Source organism: Lycorma delicatula, chromosome 2 (genome assembly GCF_047948215.1).
Source record: "Lycorma delicatula isolate Av1 chromosome 2, ASM4794821v1, whole genome shotgun sequence".
Classification (NCBI taxonomy): domain Eukaryota; kingdom Metazoa; phylum Arthropoda; class Insecta; order Hemiptera; family Fulgoridae; genus Lycorma; species Lycorma delicatula.
In genome coordinates, this window is record NC_134456.1 from 221,769,756 (window position 1) to 221,794,837 (window position 25,082).

At 34.7% G+C, this 25,082-nt stretch overlaps 1 protein-coding gene across 1 annotated transcript in view; it reads left to right on the forward strand.

The window, feature by feature from the left end:
• LOC142319672 (uncharacterized) overlaps positions 1 to 24,779 on the forward strand; it is a 138,869-nt gene extending 114,090 nt beyond the window's left edge. Inside the window, exons 17-20 of the mRNA XM_075357221.1 lie at positions 2,676 to 2,810; positions 7,950 to 8,107; positions 11,388 to 11,540; positions 24,577 to 24,779. Coding sequence (XP_075213336.1) covers positions 2,676 to 2,810; positions 7,950 to 8,107; positions 11,388 to 11,540; positions 24,577 to 24,658 — 528 coding nt within the window. The 3' untranslated portion in view covers positions 24,659 to 24,779. The remainder of the gene's footprint in view (positions 1 to 2,675; positions 2,811 to 7,949; positions 8,108 to 11,387; positions 11,541 to 24,576) is intronic.
• The last annotated feature ends 303 nt before the right edge of the window (positions 24,780 to 25,082 follow it).

Consider the following 25,082-nt stretch of genomic DNA (forward strand, 5'->3'; position numbering starts at 1 on the left):
CTGACTCCATTTTCCTCAGGATTCTGGGAAACACTACTCAATTTGTATTTCTTGGTTGATGCAAAATTTCTTAAATTCCTTTGATGAATATTCACCTCTTTACTCACAACATAAATGAAAAACTTTCAGGGAGAACGTGACAGTCACAAATGATATATAATCTTCATATTTCTCAAAAATCTTATCTTTACTTTTTAATATATATACTCACACATGTGAAATTAGAATAATGATTTATAAATGTGATGTAATAATGCATACCATCATAAGTTTCTGGTTGTATAGGCCCTATATCTTATAACATTTAATAATTTCTTAAATTTCTTTTCTTCCAATAAGCTTCTGAATGACAAGCATATTTGTTTACCCTTTAAACAGATGTCACATAAAGTTTTTTAGGATACACAGACGTATGTCCCATTTTTTATTTACAATACTTGTGTGAAATAATCTAGGATTGAATATTACAATATACAAATTTCCATAAAATTCATGCTCAATAAACCTTCGGATTCTCATTCAGATTTCTAACTTTTTGATTTTCAAATAAGACCCTCAATCTAGAATTTTCAGCTCGTTTTACTGACAAAAGAATTAACTAAAAATCGTTGACTTGAAGAACATCACACAGCGTTATTAGTCATCATCGGGTAATTGCAAAAATAATTATCCAGATTTATTTGCTTTAACAGATATACTTAGTTTTGCTATGCAGATGTAACAACCTATTGATTTTATTTAATGGTTCATTGCTCCAGAATCTACTATGGATATTTTTTCATTCATTGACAATAATGAAATAAAATTTTTGACGTTTCCTGATTCGTCTTTTGATTTAATGTTTATTTACAGGACTGCTTTGAAACTTATCTCTTCTTCTATTTTTCTAATAAAAAAACATTATTTAAAAATTTTTTAAATTTTTCTTGAATTGAATTTTCTATAATCAATTTGTTTATGACCGATCTCAGCATAATTGACATTTAAATCGGTTTTGGTATGCCGGAAGGTGGAGGTAGATTTCACCGGTGCTAAGTAGGGGATAAAAAAGATTTCCATCTTAAAGTTAAGAAAAACTTCAAATTTACTCAATACGACATTGGTTGCATGTGAAAAAAGTTTCACATGTTCAGCATATAAGCCCCATCTTCTTACATACAATTCCAGCAACATTTTGGTCACCCTTGCTGTAAGGGTTGGTCATATCAAAAATTGTTACAGACAAAACTTTTAGGTAATGTTTAGAGAAGTAATGACCACTTTAAACTGATTCAATATTGTGCCTATTAAGGGAGGTATGATTTTTTTTGTCTTTGAAACTCCATTTTTTTCACCCCCTGTGGCAATGGTTGGTGATATCAAAAGACTTTACTTAGATAAGTTTTAGGCCCTTATCCAAAGAATAGTAGAAAATTTAAATGAATTAGATATTTTAATTAATAAGAAAGTTGTAGTGATATATTCTTTTTTCAAAAAACTCCCCATTTCCACCCCCATGGTCCAATTTTGTCCATTAATGAACTCGACCGAGATTTTGGGTCTTTATATTGTATGCACCAATTTGAAAGTGATTGGTACAGCAGTTATTGTGCTCACAAGAAAGTGAAATATATATATAAACTTTTGAACTGACGGTGGTTTTGGGGTCTGGGGGATGTCAAACACAAAGATATGTCAAAATTTTCCAAAAGTCAAATCATGGTACCCATTTCAATTACAATAGGTAGCTTTCTTATGAAATCTACCAAAAATCTGATGTGGACACCACATAACTTCCTTGTACACCTATTAAATTACACATACATATTTAAAAAAAATGAAAAGTACATAAAATTTTATTTCATTAATAACTTCCAATATTTTTTTCATATTTTATTTTTATTGTTATTATTGAATTAGTTTTTTTGTAATTTTTTTTTACAATCAGAGGTTAATAATTAATACAAATCATTATATTAAAATTTTAATAAAAGTTACAAAAAAAAGGAGATGAAGTTGGTTTTGAACCGATGAACCTTCCCCTTGTAAGATCCAAATATTTCATTAATTAAAATTTTATTTGGCTTTAACTCTGGAACCAATGAAAATAAGTACCACTTAGATATATTGTTGAAAAGCTCTCAATGAAGGCTTACTACTGCAGTTAAGAAAAAGTCCAAAATCCAAATGTTTTGGATTTTGACCTTTTTTGGACACTTTTGGTCCAGTTGATTGCAGTCAAAAGGGGAAGTGCACAACTAGATCTTACAACAATTCTAAATTCAAAGTTTCAACATCCTACAGCTAATCATTTTTGAGTTACGAGATACATACATATGTACATACAAACATCACAACGAAACTAGTCAAAATGGATTCAGGGAAGGTCAAAATGGATATTTCCGTTGAAATCTGAAAACTGAAATTTTTTGCAATCACAATACTTCCTTTACTTCATACGAGGAAGTAAAAACATGCAAAATGAAAGAAAATGGGTTATTTTTTAATCTGCCCAGAAGGTATTGGTTGAATGGGTTTTTGCAGATGTTAGAACAAATAAAAAATGAGAGATGCTGTCAGATCAACTTTATTCATTGATGATTAATAAAAATAATGATAAGCTGCTATTTCTAGAAATAGAATTATAAAACATATTTCATATAAAAATCTAATTAAATGGAATCATTTTTTTCCAGATGGATATTGTTATAGCAGTTGAAGCTTCTATGACAATCACTTATGAAGAAAATTATAAATATTTATCTATTTTGTTTACCAGTAGTGCTGCAGATGAGTTTGTAGAATTTTATGAACACGTAGTAGGATTTCTAGTGAGTATTAATTTTTGCTTGATTATTTGACCTTTTTTTTTATTTAATATAAGTAAATTTATTGAATCTATTGGTAATTAAATGTATCGTTTTAGTCTCTAACGGTTATGTCTTGCACTGGCTGTGAATAATTATTCCATCCATAATATCACTATTTATCATTTTCAGCTTTTTTTGAGTTATTCCATTTTAAGCAAGCATGAATGTAGTTATTATAAATTGATTACTTTATTTCATTATAATTATTTTATAAATTTTTAATGCGTAACATTACAGCTCCTAATTTCTGTGATAATTGCAATACAGTGATGTTCTTATATTTTACAGTGTTGGTTTAAAGTGAGATTTTTGACAATGGGTTACATTTTTTAAACAAAATTCTCTGTAAAAAAATCTTTTAAATATGCATTCTGTTATTCCCTCTGCAGTACTTATGACGATTACTCACTAATTTGATGGTGCATTTATTAGATCTAACATCAGTCAATACATTAAAAATCTGTTATTTTCTTACATACATGTGCGAGCACAGGTATAAAATAATATAATAATATAAAATAACATAATGTTTCTCGCACAGTAAATCATAAAATATTATGAGAATAATGATACATTAAGAATGCACTATACAAAAATTACTAGAGTATCGAAGAACATACTATATAGTTGTAAAATTAACAATTAGATATGTAAAGTGAATTTGTAGAGTTCAATAGAGAGGAACATGGAGAGGAAGGGATAGCAGTTGGGAAACAAAGTATTTATTAGGTTCTGAAAACAATTATTCAGAATACAGTTTGAATCAAGAGTAAAACATGATGCATAGAGTTTTCTAATTCCTGTGCTTTTTTAATGTGTTAAACTGAAAATAAAAATTTTTTACAATTGTTAACTGTATGATATATAAAAATATGGTTAGGGTTTTTCCTTAAACCATCCTAGAGGATGAAATCTCTAAATGTTTTGTATCTCCAGTTTATATTTTGCAAGTGCTGGAAACATTTAACATTTAAAATTACAGTGTGAAGGAATAACTCTTAACATCGGATAGCCATTTATACGTTTAATTTATCGATCAAATTTTAAATTGAATCATTCTGTGAACTGCAAGTTTGTTTGCAGGTAAAAAGTGCTTTCTTCTGCTCAAAAATAGTAAAACAGTACAAAAAAAGAACAGTAAAAGTATTTGGCCTGTGCAGATAAATCAGCGAGATAGTCCATATATTTAAAAATACAACCCGAATTAAAAAAAATTATTTTTTCATTTAATAAAAATTACATGTTTACTTGCCTTTAACTATTTGTTTGAAACTCGATGAAGAATGCATCCCTAAACTTAAAACTTTCAGAACTTTGTTTACTTGCAATTCCATTTCAGGTTGTCAGAACGTTTGACTACCTTCTGTTTTGTTCACAGGAAGATATGTACTTCACAGCTCATTACAAACATAATTCTAGGTATGTTTACATTCTAGGTATGTAAACATACCTAGAATCAATATCTCAATTTGGAATCTAATGCGACTAATAAATTCTTGTTATTGTTAGGGTCACAATATCTTATTAATTTGAGTGGTTTTATACGTTAAAATTAATAACTTAATAACTATAGTTATTTTTAGAATTAAATTCTAGCTACTGTCACTACTGAATTGGAAAATATACAAGAACTATGAAATTCCTGCCTAGTCCAGCTTCATTTTTTAGGGACAGCTTAAAGAAAAACCCTAGATATGTTTTCAAAGACTGTTAAGAGTTATTTTTGTTGGATTTCAAGATTCTATCAGAACTGCTGTAGATAATAGATGGAGATTAGGGAAGTCAACTTTAATCCCATTTAACCCTCATAAGGAAGCTATTAAGGGAAATGTGTAAACTTAGAGTAAATATTATTGTGAGTGTTATTATTGTAAGTATAATGTTGACTGTTTTTAAAAAATTGGTTTATGTTTTTTTCATCTCCTTTGGGATGAAAAAAAGTGCTCTTAGCAGGAGCACTATTCTAAGGGGAAACATGCACACATGCGACTTCCAAGTTTCTAGCTCTTTAGGTTTCAGCATCTCTTTTCAAATCCTTTTTCTTTTCATCTCTTAAGTGTTGTTAGTCAAAACAATTTTCTTTTTAGATATCACCTTTGGAATAACTTACCAAAATGTCAGCTCTTTAGCTGTCAGGGAATTGCAAAAACTAATGATTACGCCTTTTTCTTACATCCATGCACTCATTTTTATCTCCTAAATTGTAAATGAAAAAAAACTAGAAGCCTACTTCTTAAGATAAACGTTTCCATCATATTTATAATTTATAGTTCTTTTAGGTTTTTAATGAAAATCGTTTTCTTACTTTTCCCAAATATACTGAGAATAGTGCCAAATTTTAACTATGGGGAATTAGTGATGAGCAAAGTCAATGAGGGCTTTTGTTTTTATGGATGAGTAGGTTATATTAAAAAACATTAAAGGCATTTTCAGATTGGTAAGTAATCAATCATATGTATTGTCACAGTTGGTTTTAGAAAACAATTCTTTCATCTTTTAAATTACAACCAAGATAGTAGGTCTGTCATTAAGTAAAATTATATATATATTTCTCCTTGTATAATTAATGTATGTCATTTAATAGAAAATTAGTATTAGTTGAAACAAAATCTGTTTTCTTCCTATTAAAACTTTGTTATTTATATTATTTGTCGTTGTAAAAAAATCTTTGTATAATGACATGCTGTGCTACCCAGTATTCATCCGGGCAGTAGATCTCATTTGTTATCAAGAATTGAATTCTTAATAAAAATTTCAGATGTATTTCATTAGAAAATTCTTTCAAATATTATTTCCTTAAATATTTGCTCCCTGAAATCTTTCATTAAAATTCATCCATAATTTTTAAATAAAAAGAAATTCCCTTACATACAGAGGAAGGAATATTCATTTGAAATTTCAGTCAAGTTTGTGTGAAAGTTATATATAATTTAATTTTTTTGCTAAAATGCATCCTGAGCATATTTTTATTTTAATCAAAAAAAGGCTTTATCAGAAGAGGAGCAGGTTCAATTTGTTTTTTTTTTTTTTTGACTGAATTCGGAGCAAGTAAATGCCAAATATCTATTTTTAGTTTATGTCTAGTTAGGCTATTACAAATAAACTGGTTAAATTAAAAGAATAAACAAGTTCATTTTTCAGCAGTCACTAAAATAATTTTTGTTACATTTTACATGTAAATCCCCTATGAAGTGTAGAGGACATGAATCTTGAAAATTGGCACAAATTGAAATATACAGCCATTGAAGAAAAACCCTGTACATTTCAATTCTGTTAGGAATATAAAGATACCGTGAAAATAATAGATAGCTTACCAATTATTTTACAGATCTAAAATATATTTTATATAATAAACAGAATATAAAAATAAAAGTCAGTGATCTTTGTTTTTAATTTCATTTGCGGGAAGCCCATACCATAACTCTTTCACAGGACAGTGGCTCCATCCTTTTCTATTTAGTCAATAGCTCACAATATTACTACATAAAATATAATATTATAAAATAATTCAAATCTTCATTTAAAGTTGTTTGCTCACCAGTAATGGGTCTTTCGGAATAATCTATTCTTATAACCATCCTCAAAAGTTCAATAAAAAAGTTGGTAAAAGGATTATTCAAATAAGCCCAAACATGCTGAGTTGTTAGCAAACATCAGTATAAACAAACACAGATATTCTAATTCATGTTATAAATAAAATATAATTTCATCATTATATTACTATTATTATTCATGTTTCAATAACTTATATTTTTATTTAAATATCCTCGTTCTTCCTGATTCCCATACAATCTGAATACTCCATTTTACCAGATACATCTTAGGAAGTAGCAGTTATAAATATTCTTCTGATTGTAAACTATGATTAGAAAAAAAGAATGGCAAGATTGCTTAGTAATCTTGCAGAGATTTTATGTCGAGTAACTGCTGGACATAAAAGCAAAGAAATGTTTACACGGGTCACTTGTCATGACATCAGGAAATCCTTCCTGGAAAGAGGTATAGTGAGACCAAGTATCTAATACTTTAAAATTTGATCATCTCAGCTTGTTTAATTCAAAGAATTCAAGCACATTTGATATTAAATTCCATCTTCAGGAACTCTCTTATTGTCCTATTTATAATAGTAATTAAAACTTCACGTGTAAATTAGAAAAAATCGTGATATTTGATTAAAACATAACAGTTGGTCGTCATAAGTTATAAAATTGTGTCCACGTAGACGTCCTGTCAATTTGAGACACAGAAACAGTTGAGACCACCAAATTGACAGGACGTTTACGTTGACATAATTTTATATCTTACAACCAACTGTTATGTTTTAATCAAATATCACGATTTTTTCTAATTTACATGTGAAGTTTTAATTACTATTATAAATAGGACAATAAGAGAGTTCCTGAAGATGGAATTTAATTCCAAGAGCGCTTGAACGCTTTGAATTCAATTGTTGGTAAGCGATTTTTTGTATATTAATTTAACCTTTTAGTGTTTGAAAAATTTGTTTCTCGCTTTCAATTAAGAAATCAAGTCTCAGAACTCAGACTGGAAAATTAGATAAAGAACAATATCAACATACAACGATTTTTAGGAAATGGAATATACAGGGAAATTAAGATAAATCAAGTTTTTTTTAGAACCTAAAAACTGTTACATTTATTATATTTGTAAATTTGTCACATTCATGTGTGTTGAAAGCTTGGTTTTTATACATTGTGTTGAAACTGAAATCAAGAAAATTGAAAATTATGAAATTTCCAAGAGTAGTAAATTTGATCGCAGAATATTTAACCGACAAACGTGACATATCAAATATATTGAAATACATATTCAAGAAATTTCCTTACCTTTTTAAGGTCACTTTCATTTCAAGATGGATGTTACTGAAATCCATTGAGGAAGGTGCTAATAATTACCTTGAAAAAAGCCTACAGATGAATAATTTTGTAAATTAATAACAAACAACTTTTTTATTTAGGAAAGTGATCCGTATTTCATTTAATTTTATACAGTTGTGTAGTTAAATTGTATTATCTGTGTAGTAAGTAATTTTCTATGTCTTCTGATATTAATTCATATTTCAATGCTTTCTTTATTCAGAAAGACTTCTTTAAAACAGAGGAGTGGGATGAAAAATGTATTGAAAATGCCAAATCATATGTTATGAAATCCCTGATTGATAAAGAAAAACGTCTGCAGCATGTGATAAATAATACATTAGTATCTTTTCTGAATAATTCTGTTAAACGAGACATTAGGTAAAAAAAAACTTAATTATTTTTTCCATAATAGTAAGATTTCTTTTAGTTAAATTTATAAATTATATGTCATTTTTTCACCGTTATTTTATATTGATTACAAGAAATTTTAGTTTGTTCAAAAGTAAAATAGCATATAATATCTCATATATAATCTCATCCCAAATTTACAATATGATCCTGGAACATGTAGGATAAAATATCAGGGGTTATCTTCAGTATCCTGAGGTAAGCAGGTGTTTCACTGATAACGTACATTCTCATAGGATAAGTGAGAGACTGTGCACAACTACAACTTACCCCTCCAAAAAAATAAGAGCATCAACTAATTTGATCATTAGTCCTTTCCCTCTCCCCCCCAAAAAAAAATAAAACAAAAAAACTTTCCACTTTAATATTAAGAACTAACAACTTTTAAAACTTTCAATTCATTATTTAAAACATATCTCTTAGTTAAAACACATTGCCTAGCATTTCCTTCAGGTGATCCCTTCTTATTTCTTTTCTCCAACCTTCTAATTGCCTCCACTTCTTATGACAGGGTGTCTGACGCCTTGGAGATCCATCTTTGATACTAGGGAGGTTTGGCATCAGTGATACTGACCTAGATGGAACAGTTAGCACTGTTGTCTTTTGACGCACTTCAGGGCCTTCTACAATTTAACGAAGGTCTACATTGCACCAAAAAAAAGCGTGTTGATTTCTCAACTCTCTTTAATTGTATCCCTATCCTTTCTCCATTTCCATTTCACTTCTGCAGAATCTTATTCTAAATGACGGTATTTACATGCACCTTCTGCCACGTCTAATATTTCAAGATCCTGCATGCATATTGATTCCTTTTGCAGCAAGACTAGCGACTGGGTTACACCCCCACTCCACAGTACTAACCTTGGAGGTGTGACCCGGTACTGCAGTAGAACCAGCATACGTCCTCACAGAGAGTGGATGAGCAATCTGCACTGACTCCAGGCCCTTACTACATGCTTGTCATCGCTCCTCCAATGGCAAATCTTAATTTAGTTTCCTGAATAACAGGATATCTGGAATTTCGATTGAATTTCCTAGGCAAAGTAAGACTCAAATAGAATTGAGCTCCAATCAGTACGTCACTGTTATTTGCTATATTGAACTTGGGATCTGCTAGAAATATATTATGAAGAAGATTAAGATTAGAAATGTCAAATGTGGTTGATGGAAGGCTGTCTGATATATCAGATAAAACAGCACATTGCACTTTGAATGGAAAATTCTTATATTGAGAATGTAATGTAAGTGTAACACTGTACTTGGATTGAGATACTGAGTTATTTATGCCTGAAATAGGAGAGATCATTTGTAATAAGTTTAAGGTGTAATTTTCGGGCAAATTTATACATGCAAAAATTTGCCTGGCTACCAGAGTCTAATAAGATTCTACATGAATGGTGATTATCATATACATCATTGATGTTTCATATGGCTATTGATAAAAGTATATTTTCATTTGACTGATTATTAAATAAACAATAGGTAGTACCTTGAGGCTTATTGCCATCTAAATTAGAATGATTTATTTTGTCTATATGAATAAGTGTATTATATTTTTTTTATAAATGATACGTAAATTTTTTGACTAACTCATTAATCTTTTATTTAAACAAATAAAATAACAATAATTATGCCTCAAAAGATCTCTGTGTTCATTGATGGACAAATTTAAAAATTTTTTACATTGTTGTAAATGATTTGAATTATAAAATAAACATCGCTTAGACTTAAATTTTGAATAAAAACTGACATTATTTCCTTTAAATTGCTTGTTATGATTCAAGTGATTGTTAAAAGCTTTGGTTGAATTGTTACGACGCTGTCCTTTTTTTGTTTTGTTTTGTGTTTTCACTTGCTTGTTGGAAGTGATTGCATTAATATTTTCTAGAAGTGGTCATCTGGAATTAAAAAATTTGATAAAGTTTTTAAAGGTGGGAAACCTTTTATTTGACAGCTTTTCCTTCCATAATCTTGAGGTATTATAGTCTAATTTTGATGTTAGAAATTGGGTGACAATAAATTCATATGTGTTTACAGGAAGTTGCATTGATTCAAGCGAATTCACATATGAGGAAATTTAATTAATAAATTTGTATAAAGTATCTATGGATTCTCTTTTTATAGTATCCGACCTTAAAATGCCCTCAGCATTATGAAATGCAATTATATATATATATATATGTGTGTGTGTTATCAAATAGTGTTTTTAATAATTCTAGATTATTTACATAAATTTAATTTGTTGTTGGCGGATTTTTAAAGATATCAAGGCTTCATCCTTCAAAGAGGAATGTAAATAGTGTAATTTTTTAATATTAGATAAATCATCTCTATTATGTACTAAATCAATAAATATATTAAAAGTGTGCTGCCACTCGTAACATATTACCTCTAAATAATGGTATTTAATGGGTTGTAGTTATATTTTTTTAAATGTTGTATTTGAACTAAATTCTTGATCAGATGAATTTTTACTATTGATTATTATTAAATGTTGTAATATAGATTCTATATATGTAAGTCTCCTTCAACTTGTATACAATCCGAAGCTAAACCGTCATCTAAATTTTGCAATTCAATTTCTGATTGAATGGATTCGTATTTGCCTTGCAATTCAAGAAGATTTGTACTTTTATGTTTGAAAAGTAATTAGAAAGAGTTTTAAGAAGTCAAAAAGAAACACACCCTCTTTCTTATTTTGGATCAAGAAACCCTGACAAATTATTTTAAATAATTGTAATTCATTTTTTCCATAATTTAATAAGCAAGACAGCTCCAGAGTGTGTTCTCTATGCAAGTATGTATAATAAATTATCAGCTTCAAGGTCTTATATACTAGCATGAATCATCTGAAACTTTGATGGATCGGTATGATACTTACAGTATATACTGCTGCATTAATATTAATAGATCGCCTGAGTTTTAGAATCGGTGTCCAACTACTTTTTCCTTAGAATTATGTTTCCTGATATTGTTATCCAAACAACGAATTTTCTTTTCATTTTAAAGATGATTATTTAGAACTGTGGAGTTCTAGATGCATGACAATAATTTTCAAATCATTGTCGTTCCAGAATCAAAGATTTTCTTTTAGGTGCTAATTTTGGTTTAATATGAAAAAAATTATGAAGAGTTTCTCTTTTTGTGTTTGTTATCAATCGCTTAGTTTACGGTAATTAAAAGCATCACTGGACTGTAATAAATTTTTATTATCTCATTTCACTAAAATGTATTTTTTTTTTTAATTTAGCTATTTCCTTGAAACAGTACCGAAAGTGACCAAGGAATCTCTTTCTTCATTTTATAAAAAATATTTTTCAAGTATTCTGAGTGAAGAAAGTAAGTTAGGTTTTTTAATTATCTCTAGTCCTGGAACATACAATACTTTATCAAATGATTTGTCGTAAGTATTACTTGACACACTATTAGAATCGTTCAATTATTTTATTATTTATTATGTAATACCAAGTTCTCACAAGATGTAAACTATGATTATTTTTACGATAATATCATTCTTACTTTGCTTGTTTTCATTCTTGCTGGAAAATGTGAAAACGATATCAATAAACATCGAAGAAAATTTAAATTTTACAATATTTATTTCTTTGGTGCAGATCCTGATATATTTTAAATATTAGATTATTTTTACATTTTCTTTTTTTAAACATCGAATCTATGAGGGTTATTCTATAATTAAACAGACAAATAGCAGTTCAGCAAAAATGGTTTATTAAATAAATACAATTTTTTGTCTACTTTTCCACATAATCTCCACCGACTTCTCTGCCCTTGTCCCTTCTTATCTTCTCAGCAAAGAATTTTTTACCTTGATCTCGAAGCCGGTTTTGTACTTTTATCTTTACCTCTTCATTGTCATTGAACTTTATGCCACGCAAAGCTTCTTTCAACCGACCAAACAGATAAAAATCCGAAGGGGCAAAGGTCAGGGCTGTAAGGAGAATGAAGTCAGACCTTCCAACCTACTTTGCCAGTAGTTTCCAGCGTCAATTGTGCCATATGAGGCCAAGAGTTGTCTTGAAGAAGAAGCACGCCTTTCCACTGCCATCCTGGTCATTTCCTCTCCAATCTGAGCTTGACTTTGTTCTCGATCGTGGTTGAATAGTTTAGGCTGATGATAGTGCGTCGCTCCACCAAATAATCATAGAAAATCGGACTATGGGCACTCCAAAAGATGGTTTACATGGACAACATGTCATGTTAACCATGTCATACTCAACAGAATAGAAAATCGGACTATGGGCACTCCAAAAGATGTTTAACATAACCTTACCGATCAACGGTTGCATTTTGAATTTCTTATGAACAGGCGATCGATCAGGGTGTTTCCATTGGATGCTTTGACACTTAGACATTGGCTCAAAATGATGTATCCAAGTTTCATGACAGGTTAAAATCCTGTCTAAATATACATCACCTTCGTTATTGAAACGATTTTTGAGTTCAGTGCAAATGCGAAATCTCTCGTCTTTGTGATGAACGGTAAGATCTCAGGAAACCCACCTTGCGCAAGTCTTACGATAGTTAAGTTTGTTTTGAGTGGGGGAATGAGTTGTGTGTAATGTGTTACGGAATGAAGGGGACTCGCGTAACGAAGGAGTTCCGAGCTGCTCATACTTGTGACGCTCCGGCTGTGGAGTCTCCAACATAAAATGTTTTTCAGCCCGGAGAAAACCACAATGAGATGTCGCTTAAGGGCCGATCGGCTGCTTCCCGACGAATCCTAGTTCGGATGGTATGAGAGGTATGGCTTGGTACGAGTGTAGCACTGATTTAACTTACAACACCTTCGCTTTCTGAGGCATTTACAGTCACGAACGGTGTTGTCAAATTTGGACGAAGCGCAAGGTCCGCGGTCTCGGTTAATTAGTTTGAGAGAATCGTGCTAGGTTGGATGTGAAGATGTTCGTTTGAGGCCTACGCGAAGGCAAAATTTGATTTGTATTTTACTGATACAAATGTCTCCCGAGGCATTTACATCGGTGGCATCCTGACCGAGGCTTGACTGATGACTGAGATGTAATCAGTTAGAGGGTCTAAAGACGACCTCCGGTAAAGCCCGTCAGGGCTCGGAACGAAGGAGGTGTGGCGACCGGTAAGGTAACAAGATGGGCATCTTCCCCCTACGGGGTTGGGATGTACCAACACTTACTTGACATTTTTCAGTAATTTTTTCAACTGTAAGTTGTCGGTCTTCTTGGATATGCGAATCGGTACGAGAATGTAACGCCGAGGACAAAACTGTTAACGTATGCCCGAAGCGCTGCTCCTCTGTCGCTTACTTTTCCACCCTCTCTCTCTTTTCCTGTTTAGCCTCCGGTAACTACCGTTAAGATAATTCTTCAGAGGATGAATGAGGATGATATGTAATGAGTGTAAATGAAGTGTAGTCTTGTACATTCTCAGTTCGACCGTTCCTGAGATGTGTGGTTAATTGAAACCCGATCGCCAAAGAACACCGGTATCCACGATCTAGTATTCAAATCCGTGTAAAAATATCTGGCTTTACTAGGACTTGAACGCTGGAACTCTCGACTTCCAAATCAGCTGATTTGGGAAGACGCGTTCACCACTAGACCAACCCGGTGGTTTTTTACTTTTCCACCCACACGTAAAAACTCGCACGGTTCATGCAACTACTACCGTATTGTTTGTTTATCCGAGACAATATTTCTGACGGTTGTACGCTTTCCAAAAGTAAAAATCGGGTCACATAATGCTGTTCTTCAAAAGTTCTTTCTTCGAGCAAAACGCTGTGGTAACTAAGACTTAGAAGTTATGTTTACGTAAATATTAATCGAACAGCTGACTAACACTCTGTGCAAGGTTGCCGACTAACACTTAACAAAAGTTTCAAGTGCCTGCATTAACCGTTTCCTTCACTAAAAATGTTTGTTTAATTATTGAATGATCTTCCTACTATCGACAGAATTTTTTTTATTCAATGAGTTTATTTTGTTATCATTGACAATATTGTCAGTTAAAAAAAAAAAACAAATTATCAACATTTCTAGAAACAATTTGTGGTGATAACATGTAAACATATATTTCATAATGAACTGTCTGCATTAACTTTAGGTTACCTAATTTAACTTTAGATTACTTCCATTATCGCTGGAATTAACATCAATTAAATTTGTAGGAAATAGATAAAAATAATTGAGGCACCTTTAATGATTTTCTTAAGTATCTCAAATTTATAAGAATAGTTATTATTAATTATTGTCAAACCGCCAAGAAAAATATGTACAGTGTAATTTACTATACAGGTGACTAATGCAAAAAGAACAATGATAAACTTAATACATTATGTGCTCTAAAACATCTTAAGTTTAACATAGAAGTAAAAACAAATTAATAGCAGTCAGGAGTTCCAACAAATTGTGATATGATAGAACTCGTGATATTTCAATATTTAAAAAGAAATAAATTAATAAAAACTGTATAAAATGATAATTTTAAACAACAAAATTCACAAGTGAGTAAAGTAAATCCTTAAAAATGTAAAACTATAAATGCATACAATTAAATAAAGATATATTGTAACAGCTTCTTTGTCTTATTCAAAAATATAGTCGTCATCTAAAACAAAATCAATAATAGAATAGTAGCATTTGTGAATTATAATATCAAGAAGCTCTTTTTAGGACCGCTTTGTTTGTTCTCATTGTGAAAATTAAAAAAAAAGAAAATATTAACACGTTCATTGCTTCGGTATCGCCGGCTTGTGCGGCGGGATGCCGTCGGGACCGTTCGGTCTCATGATGATTAACTCAATATTGGCGCCGGTCTGCAAACAAGCGCGTGGCCTTGGTTCATTTCTATACTGAGCCTTTGTTTATTGATGTATATCCTTTACTACTGTGCGGTTGGTTTTTATAAAACGTGTTCATCGTTACTAAATTTTTCAGTTTTGTCTCGCTTCACTTTAAGACGTTTGCGTTTAGTTTTTATTTTACTTTATTATTCTAATTAGTTATTTTGTTTCTACGCTTTTTAAAAAAAAAATGAGTACTGTGCCGGGACCTTCGCGTGAAAAACGACGCTGTATTTCATAAAAGAATAAATATATGAACAACGACTCGGAAATTGAAGATTCTCTTTGGGAAGAAGCGGTTCTGAATATGAATTCAGTAATTTTGAGACTTCCTTTGAAAGGGATCTTTCCTGTACAGAAGAGTCATGTATTGTGAAAATAAATGACGGGATGGAAATACATTTATCTCTTTCAAACCGACTTGAAAAAACAAATCAACCACCTGAACAAAGCAATCAGACTAACGATCCTTTCTTTTTCCTGTTTAGCCTCCGGTAACTACCGTTTAGATAATTCTTCAGAGGATGAATGAGGATGATATGTATGAGTGTAAATGAAGTCTTGTACATTCTCAGTTCGACCGTTCCTGAGATGTGTGGTTAATTGAAACCCAACCACCAAAGAACACCGGTATCCACGATCTAGTATTCAAATCTGTGTAAAAATATCTGGCTTTACTAGGACTTGAACGCTGTAACTCTCGACTTCCAAATCAACCGATTTGGGAAGACGCGTTAACCACTAGACCAACCCGGTGGGTTAGACTAACGATCCTATCCGTGCTGAATCTTCATTGTAGTCGTTTATGGGAACAACGAAAACCGGTATAAATTTCGAAGGCAGTCAGGAATTACTTGTTAGACTTCCAGGTAACGATCAAATTGACTTCATTAATTATCGACCGTAATTTTTTAGGGTATATTGTTATTGAAACAAACAATTACGCGACAAATCTTTTTTTTACGGCCTGATACAAAAGAACATTCGCGGATTACAAAATGACATGATTTAGATGTAAGTGAATTTTGAATTTTTCTTGGCGTTTGTTACATATTGGAACCATTCCGCTTTGTCGCATTACTGATTACTGGAAGAGCAATAGACTGTTCAGTATTTTTCAATTTTCAGATAAAAATGTCAAAGAATAGATTTCTGTTGATTTTGAGATGTGTGCATTTTAATTCGAATTACAAAACCGACAATCGTTTATCAAAAATAATACTTGTTATTAATTATTTTAATTCCAAGATTAATGCGATTTATTCCCCGGCAAGGAAACTCTTTCTCTCGATGAAAGCACGATTTTATTTCAGGGAAGGTTAATATTTAGACGATACATTAAAAACAAAAGCGACAAGTATTATATTAAATTATATATGTTGACATTATCAGATAGCCTTCTTCTACGGTTTCTTGTGTACCCTGGTGCAAATAACAATACTGGAGGGCCAGGGCATAAATAGAAAGTTGTACTGTCTTTACTAGAAGGACGATTACAAAAAGAACACGCCGTATTTATGAATAACTTTTACAACGGTTTTGCATTATCAAAAGAATTATTATAATTGAAGACTTACTGCACAGGAACGCTAATTAAACAACGAACGGTAATCCTGTGGATTCAGTAAAAAGATAATTAAAAAAGATGAAAATGTACCTTTATTCAAAGACCAAATACATATTGGTAGTCGTGTGAGGACGCTCTTACCGGATGGTGGTGGTGTTTGTAGTTCTGCGATTTATTGCTTTTTGGAATTGTTTTTTAACGGATTTCGATTGGAAAAGTAGTGGAATTTATTGTGGTAAGAATAGTGTATAAAGTTTTAAGTGATTTGGATGACGGATTGTACCGCAATTTGGATTTTTTATTTTGCCATATAAACAGTGTATAAGGCTTGTGATTTACTGTGAAATATTCTAAGTCCTATGGATACGGACAGACAGGATCATTACCTCATACCATCAGTGGTAAACAACTGGTTAGAAAAGTTTCTCTTGTACTTACAATTATTGAAAATTTTCATTCAGATAGTTTTAGTAGGGGGAAGTTCCCATCCCTGTAACTCCTTATCCGACAGTCAATTTCAGAATCTCTCCAGATCTATCCGATCCGGGTTCTTCTCCTTCAGTTGACCCTGCACCCAAAATTTTGGATTGAAGTGTTGGGGTGATACATTTTTCCGATTCCCCTAGAAATTTTTTAATCGTTTTTTTGGGATTATACATGTTCCCTACCCCCAAAAAAACCTTTGTTTGACCCCCCAAACCACGGCTTGTGGGGTGTCAAAAACGCAGAATTGGGCGGAGAGCACAATTCTAAGGTCAGATTAGCCGTTGGAGAATAGCAATGGAAGATAAGACTGATCAGAGTATTTCAGGCGCTCCCGGCGTACCATAGCGTTAAATAACCGAGGTGAAGGGCAAAAAACGAATAAGGCAGGTGTCTGAGGAAGAAGAGCCTCCGACTGAAGGATTGAAAGAATTGACGAACAGACTGGGTTTGCACTCCTAGTTCTTAAGCACAATCTGGGCGCAGGATTCAGCAAACACATAACCCAACACGAGAAGGAGATGACTGTTGTATACCAAAGATTAAAACTGCTAATCGAATATTCCCCGCCTCTGACTGTAATTATAAAGGCAACTTAGGCAGAGTCTGTTAAGGAACCAGATCTCGGTGAAATTTTAGCGAGCGAGATTACTGATGTCGAGGTTTTAGATCAGATCCCGCGTAGATGGGCAACAGAGATACTAAATCGAGCGAGACAAGTGTGTGAATTGGCAGACGAGGATGGCGACGTCTGCCATTTTGTTATCTCCCGCTCGGGGAGGGCTGAGGTGAATAAGTCCCGAGACCCTAGATTCAAAGTGGCTGACGTTACTTGCGACGTATCCAAACTTATGGGTGACGATTCTGAATCTACACAACGCAGTATATTCAAAATATATTAGTACAACAGTTCTGCAGTTGGGGATCGACAAACGACCGCTGTTTGAAGTCGATCAGACGCGTTTTGGTCAAGTCTAGGTCTCCGATGATTATTTTACCGAGCGGCTCTGTTGGTATATCTATCAGGAAGCTCCTGGTATACATCTTCATGGATGACGAAAGTCCGGTGTCTGTGCTCGTTTCGAAACCCCAAGAGACGGGTGGTCGTTCAAGGTCCAGGTCGGCCTCCGTTAGACTTTCTACTCCTCCAGTCGAAGACAGTCGGGTGATCGTTGTGCGTGAGGTATGTCTTACGCCGATCTACTAAAGACCGTGAAATCCTCAATTACGAAGGATGATGCCGGTGAGGTGCTTTCCTTGAGAAAAGTTCGTAACGAGGAGTTGCAGGACAGGATAAGGGTGCCGATAAAGCGGAGAGATTCACCACCACTTTGAGAGACAAGGCCGCTGACTTGCAGGTCGATTTGCAGTCCCGTGGTGACAGGCTTGTGGTAGTTCGCGTGAAGGACATCGACGTGGACACCACAGAGCATGAAATACATGACGCAATATTGATTGTTATCGGTAAGCATGAGAGTTTCCGAATTACCTCAGTAAGAAAAGCGTTTGGCGACACAGAATATTACTATTGTTACCAACAAAAAATAATAATAAGCAGAACTGTAAACACAATAATTTGAATCTTTATATTCTAAATGTTATATATAGACTACTGTAAGTAGAGATGTAATATAAATACTAGACTATTTGTGGGGCCATTTATATTTTTAATGTTAGCTCTATAATCTCAATTATTGAGATTATGCCTACGGAGGCATAATAGCGGTGGACCTTACTGAGGTTCTGTTGATGGGGGTTTATGTCAATCCCAACTGCGAGCTCCAGTACTTAGAGACATTTATAGGTAGTTTCCACGATGTTGTTCTAAGGTTGCCAAAGAAGGTTATCCTGGTAGAAGATCTAAACTTCAAGGCTGTAACTGCAGGAAGTATGTACACCAACAGACGCGGTGCAGTTCTTGCCGAGTTGATGTTTGCGGCGGGATTGTTTTGTGTAATTGACCGTACACCAACATACGAAGCCAGAGGGCACAACTCGGTGCTCAGCCTTACAATACTCGATGGCAGGTGGAATCAGTCCAACCCACCGAGTTGGTCTAGTGGTGAATGCGTCTTCCCAAATCAGCTGATTTGGAAGTCGAGAGTTCCAGCGTTCAAATCCTAGTATTTTTACACGGATTTGAATACTAGATCGTGAATACCGGTGTTCTTTGGCGGTTGGGTTTCAGTTAATCACAAATCTCAGGAACGGTCGAACTGAGACTGTACAAGACTACACTTCATTTACACTCATACATATCATCCTCATTCATTCTCTGAAGTATTATCTGAACGGTAATTACCGGAGGCTGAACAGGAAAAAGAAATAAAGGTGGAATCAGTCTAGATGCGGTTGGAGGATCCTGCAGGACGAAACTGCTAGTGATCACCTGGTCAATGTATTAGAGATAGAAGATCCCTCTCTCCGAACGGGTGGTTGTCAAAAGCCACCGCGATTGACCAAACGACAAGTTTCAATTGTAGTTTCCAGGGTAGCTAAGAAACTCAGTGACGGAAGACGAATATCACCAGATGTCTTACAGAACCTTATCGTGCAGGAATTTCCAAGCTGCCGAAGATTTCCGGTAGATTTCACCCTGACTACTGGTAGTCATAAACAATCGCCCGGCTTAGGCAGAGCCTACAGAGACCGCGGCGCCGCAAGCAGCGGCTGAGAAGAGCGAGGTGACGTCGACTACGATGAAGCCGCAAATAGCTACATAATAGCTCGACGTATTCTTAACTACGAAATTAAAGAAGCCAAGATAAACAAATGGATGTTATGCGGTGAGCTCGATTCTGACCCGTGAGGACGGGCCTACCAGATTGTAATGAAAAGGCCTTGAAGGCGTTTGCCCGTCCTTACAATGGAGAATGCGCAGTCAGATATCAATCCTCTTCCCTCGGGAGGAGGATGGCGTGACAGAAATTGTCGAGTGTGAGAGGAAACGGTTTTCGCAAGACGAAGTCACCGCTGCTACCTTGATGTTAAAGGAAAAAAACAGCCCTGGACCCGATAGTATACTTTCGGCGGTGCTTAAGGGTCTGGTTAAGACGGTCCCTTGAAAAATTATCGAAATAGCCAATTTTGGACGTCAGAATAAGTGCTTCCCTGACTGCTGGAAAGGACTCGCGGCTGGTGTTCTTTCCCAAAAGTACAAGTAAAGATGATAATACATCCTACAGGCAACTATGCCTCATAAATAATACGGGCAAGGCAATGGAAAGAGTGCTGGCTTCTCGCATCATAGAGGAGCTCGGTGCGGGTGCCGGCATACATGATAACCAGTACGGCTTTCGGCGGGGTCGTTCGACGCTGCACGCAGTCCAACGGGTTACAAATTGGGCAGCCTCCGTTAGACAGGGAACGTGGACGACCAGAAGAATGATGCTAATATTACTAGATGTCCGCAGTGCCTTTGGGATAGTCACTTGGGATTATATAACTGTGGCTATGATGAGAAAGGGCATTAGCGCAAATTTACGAAGGCAGATTGTAGAATATTTACCTGAACGACGAATAGCTACGGACACCCAGAACCCTAAGATTTCAGGCCTACCTTGGCGTACCTCAAGGGTCGGTTCTGGGACCACTACTTTGGCTGTTGGTTTTTGACGGTGTCCTGGGACTTCCCCTGTCAGAGGAAATCGAGATAATAGCATATGCTGACGATCTCGCCGGGTAAGTCAGTGGTAGGACTGAGACGGACTAGAAGAAAGAGGTAAAGTGGCTCTCTCGGCGATTAAAAACCGGCTGATAAGACACTGTTTAGAACTATCTGCACAGAATTGCGTTTATATTACGCTCACGGGGAAAAGGATAGTTAGTAGCATTAATTTCTGGGTGGGCGGTCAGCCGCTGCAACGCAAGAATACTGTCAAGTATCTGGGCGTGCAAATAGACAGAGGTTGCAGGTTTAGCCAGCATATAGTGAATAGATCTTAAGTGTGGAGAGGACACTGAAGGCATTAAGTACCTTGACAGCCCACAGGCAGCGAAACGGAGATTAATTATGTCGTCAGTCACTCCTGCCCTTGTATATGCTGCTCCAATTTAGGGTGCAGCTGTTAGAGTTAAACGTAAGGTAATCAGACTACAGAGTTTGCATCGTCGTACGCTTTTAGGCGTTGATAGTTTTAGGGGTGTTGTTTTAGGCACTCGTATGAAGCGGTGTGTGTACTGGCCTCAGTGTTACCGATCGACCTACAGATCAAAGAAAGAACACTCCGCTTCGATGATGTGGATAAGACGGAAGCAAATCTATAGTAATGAATACTTGGCGCGACAGGTGGGCGAGTCGTGATGGAGCTTCGTGGACCAAAAAGCTTATCGATCTGGATAGCTGACTAAACAGGAAACGGTTAACTAATTCTTAACACAGATTCTGTCTGAGCACGTGCATTCAAATTCTACCTTAACAGATTCGCCCCGTTTTGCAGCGGGGTGGATTCAACGGAACACACCATTTTCGAATGCGGAGGTCGGTGTAGCTGGCGCATTCAGGTATGTATTGGGACACTAAGGCCGGAGAGACTGGTACCGTTTATGTTAGCCTCAGAAGAGAACCGGAAGAAGATCGTCAAGTTCGGGTCAAGGTGACGGAATGTCGACGGCTCGACTTTTAGAGTAGGAACGGGTGGACAGCCTCATCCGTGAGGGCCGGCATGCTCAGGTGTGCCGGTTCCGATGAGCGGATGGGGATTCCGTAGGAGTTTTAGGTTAGAAAAAAGAAAAGACCGAGACCCGGCCGCCGGGTTGGTGGCTGGGAACGACATAGTCGGGCCTGGTTTCTTTGCCGGTGGTTTGAGGCAGGCGCTGTACAAGACCAAGACCCGGTCTCTGCGGGACCCCGTATCGGAACGACATATTCGGGCTCGGTTACCCCCTTCTGGGGATTAGAAGCAGGCACTTAAACCGAAAGAGCAGACCAAGATGGCTGAACTGCCGTGCCGGACTTACTGCCGGTGGGTAGGGAGGCCCCCTTAGAGTAAAAAGACACTCCCCTGGGCTTAGCTTTACTTAACCGTATGTCCGACTCGGGGGAGTAGGGTGAGAAAAAAATCATATCGGTAAGCGGAAGGATAAAAAACAAACCGAAAGCCGTTATAAAGTACAATAAACACGTCAGGAAATCGATAGGCAGGATGAAACGGTAGATTACTATCCGATGGAACGCAAAACACATCGGTGGTACAAACAAATATTCATTCACGTTTTAAAATTAACCATATTTTTAAAATTAATCATATAATTAATATTAATTAAATTAACATCATATCAGTCAATATTTTGATTTTCTGGTTGGTTGTATGACTGAATTTGGATGTTTTATAAAATTCTGTCAGCGCCATAATTCTTTTTTTTTCTAAAATACTTTCTGTAACCTACAAGTTATTGAAGTCTTCGTGCTTTATTTGTTGGTTATCAACACTAATATTCTTTAAACATCAACTCGCTCATTCTTTCCCTTTTTCTAACAAAATGATTGAACGTGGTAATAAAATCCATAGAAAAACAAAAAAAAAAAAAAAAACGAGAGGCTAACACGGCTGACCAGGAGATTCTGAATAATACAAATGATACACATTGGAGAACAGATGAGTTTTATAACAAACTAGCAGACCCGGCAATACTTCGCTATTGCTAGATTTGAGTATATATATATATATATATATATATAGATTAAATGAACACAATGGAAAGTTTGATAAAACATTAAGAAAATGAACATTATGGAACTTCACAAAATTTAACCTTTCACTTTATCTCTTTTTCCCTTCTTCTCTCTTCCCCAATTTCCCTTCTTCTCTTTTCCCCATTTTCTCTTTGTAATAAAGTGTATATTTAAATACACTTTATTACAATGTATACGAGGGATACCTCTGAAGTAAAGACCGCTGGGAAATTTCTCTCTTTAACGTTGGCAAACCTTTGTCGTTCATGGCCACGCTAGTAATGTAACACGCTGCATTGTGGTCTGTAAGTTGTCGCGTTGTAGTATTTTTGATTACGTGTGAGTTATTACGTTATAAAATGAATAGGAAAATCGATCTTGTCGCCGACTTCGAAATACGTGGTGTCATACGTTTTTAGAATCATCAAAACTTTAAGCCGGCTGAAATTCATAGGCGGTTGGTTGCTGTGTACGGTGATAATGTAACGAATGAAAGAAACGTCCGAAAATGGTGGGAAGGGTTTAGAAATAACCGAATTAATGTGCACGATGAAGAACGTTCGGGGAGGCTCTCGATAATCAACGAACTTGTCGAAACGCGTCGATGATGAAATCAGAAAAGATGTCGCTCAACGATTTCCGACCAGGCCCTTCTTTTTCCTGGCGTTTCAAGAGCTGTTATCGGTCGCATCGTTCGTGATCGTTTAGGCTTTAGAAAGTTTTGTGCACGTTGGGTGCTGCACGTCTTAACGAAAAAATCCAAATGGGATCTGCTTTGGAATTTAAGATGCGCTACACAGAAAATTGTGATGAGTTCCTTAATTAAGTTGTTATAAGCGTTGAAACACGGATTTCGTATTACACGCTAGAGAGAAAACGGGAGTCAGTTGAATGGCGTCATCCTTAATCACCATCCAGATATGCAAAGGTCAAGCCACGGCCATTTGGATGTAAACTGATGGCCACAGTCTTTTGGGTCGGTTTGGTATACTGCTGATTGACTTCACCCCACGTGGAACGACTGTAAATGCAAAATCCTACTGCGAAACTCGTTTGCGGTGCGCCATTCAAAATCAGCGATATAGGCGGCTGACCGACGGCATCGTCCTGATGCACGATAATGCACGTCCGCATGTTGCGGATCCGATACGTGATTTACTCAGAACATTTGGATGGGAAATTTACGATCGCTTACCGTATAGTCCAGACTTAGCTCCTGTCGATTACCATCCGTTTGGGAAATGATTTTAAGTTTTGAGCGGTAAGCGATTCGCGGGTGACGATGAATTTAAAAATGCTCTTAATTATTGGCTAAATGGACTGGCGGCAGAAGAATACGACTACGGTATATTGAAGCCGGTGTATCGCTACGATAAATGTCTTAATTCATGTGGCGATTATATACAGAAGTAGTATAAGAGATATAAAAAATATTTATAAAGTTTTCAGAATAAATTTTTTTACAGCGAAACGGTCTTTACTTTAGAGATAAATTCTGCTATATTTATCATTGTTAATACTGATTTAAAAAATAACGAGAATAAGAAATTACTTGCAATTGAAAGTATAAATTTTACAAAAAATTGTTATAAATAATTCCTGTAATAAGATGATCTAATTAATAAATTATTATAGATAGCTTATCTAATATTTTCATTTATACGAATGTAAAACTTTTTAAACATAATATAACTTAGCAGAAAATCTATATAGATCTCCAACTTTTTCAAGGGACTTTATGTTATGCTTACAGGCTAAAAGTAAAATTAAATTAATTTTTAAACAGATCTGAACATCACAAATGCAAAGGTTAAGATTGATGGCAGCACGTACAATATTTACTCATGTTGATAATCAATTTATTTGTTTTTTTTCTTCAGGTTGGGTAATAGAAAAGATATATCTTCAATGGAAGAATTTGTTAAAATTTTCTTGAAACAAGAAGAAGAAGAAAAATCATAATTTTATTTTATTTATTGAAACAAACTTACCCAAAAATAACTGTGACAGAAAAAATGTTAGAGTGTATTGAATGTATTTTACTCCTACTGAATTAATAAAGTCACGATATTTCATTTCCAAATCGTATTTTATTATTTATCTGTGTTGAGATTTGTTGTGAAAGATCAGCAGTTTTAAAATATAAATATTTATATAAATGCAGTATTTCCACATCCTTATCTTATAACCTCTGATATTAAGTAAAGACACCAAATCTGTTTGTTTGATTTTTCAAGGTAATCTAAAAAACTACTGAACCGCTCTGGAAAATTCCTTAGCTTTTAAAAAGCTTACTTTTGCTGAGCGATTGAGGTTGTGTAGAAAATACTACGTTCCACCAATCCTTCCTGATTTCCTTCCTTCGGTAAACTTTTGATAATATTGA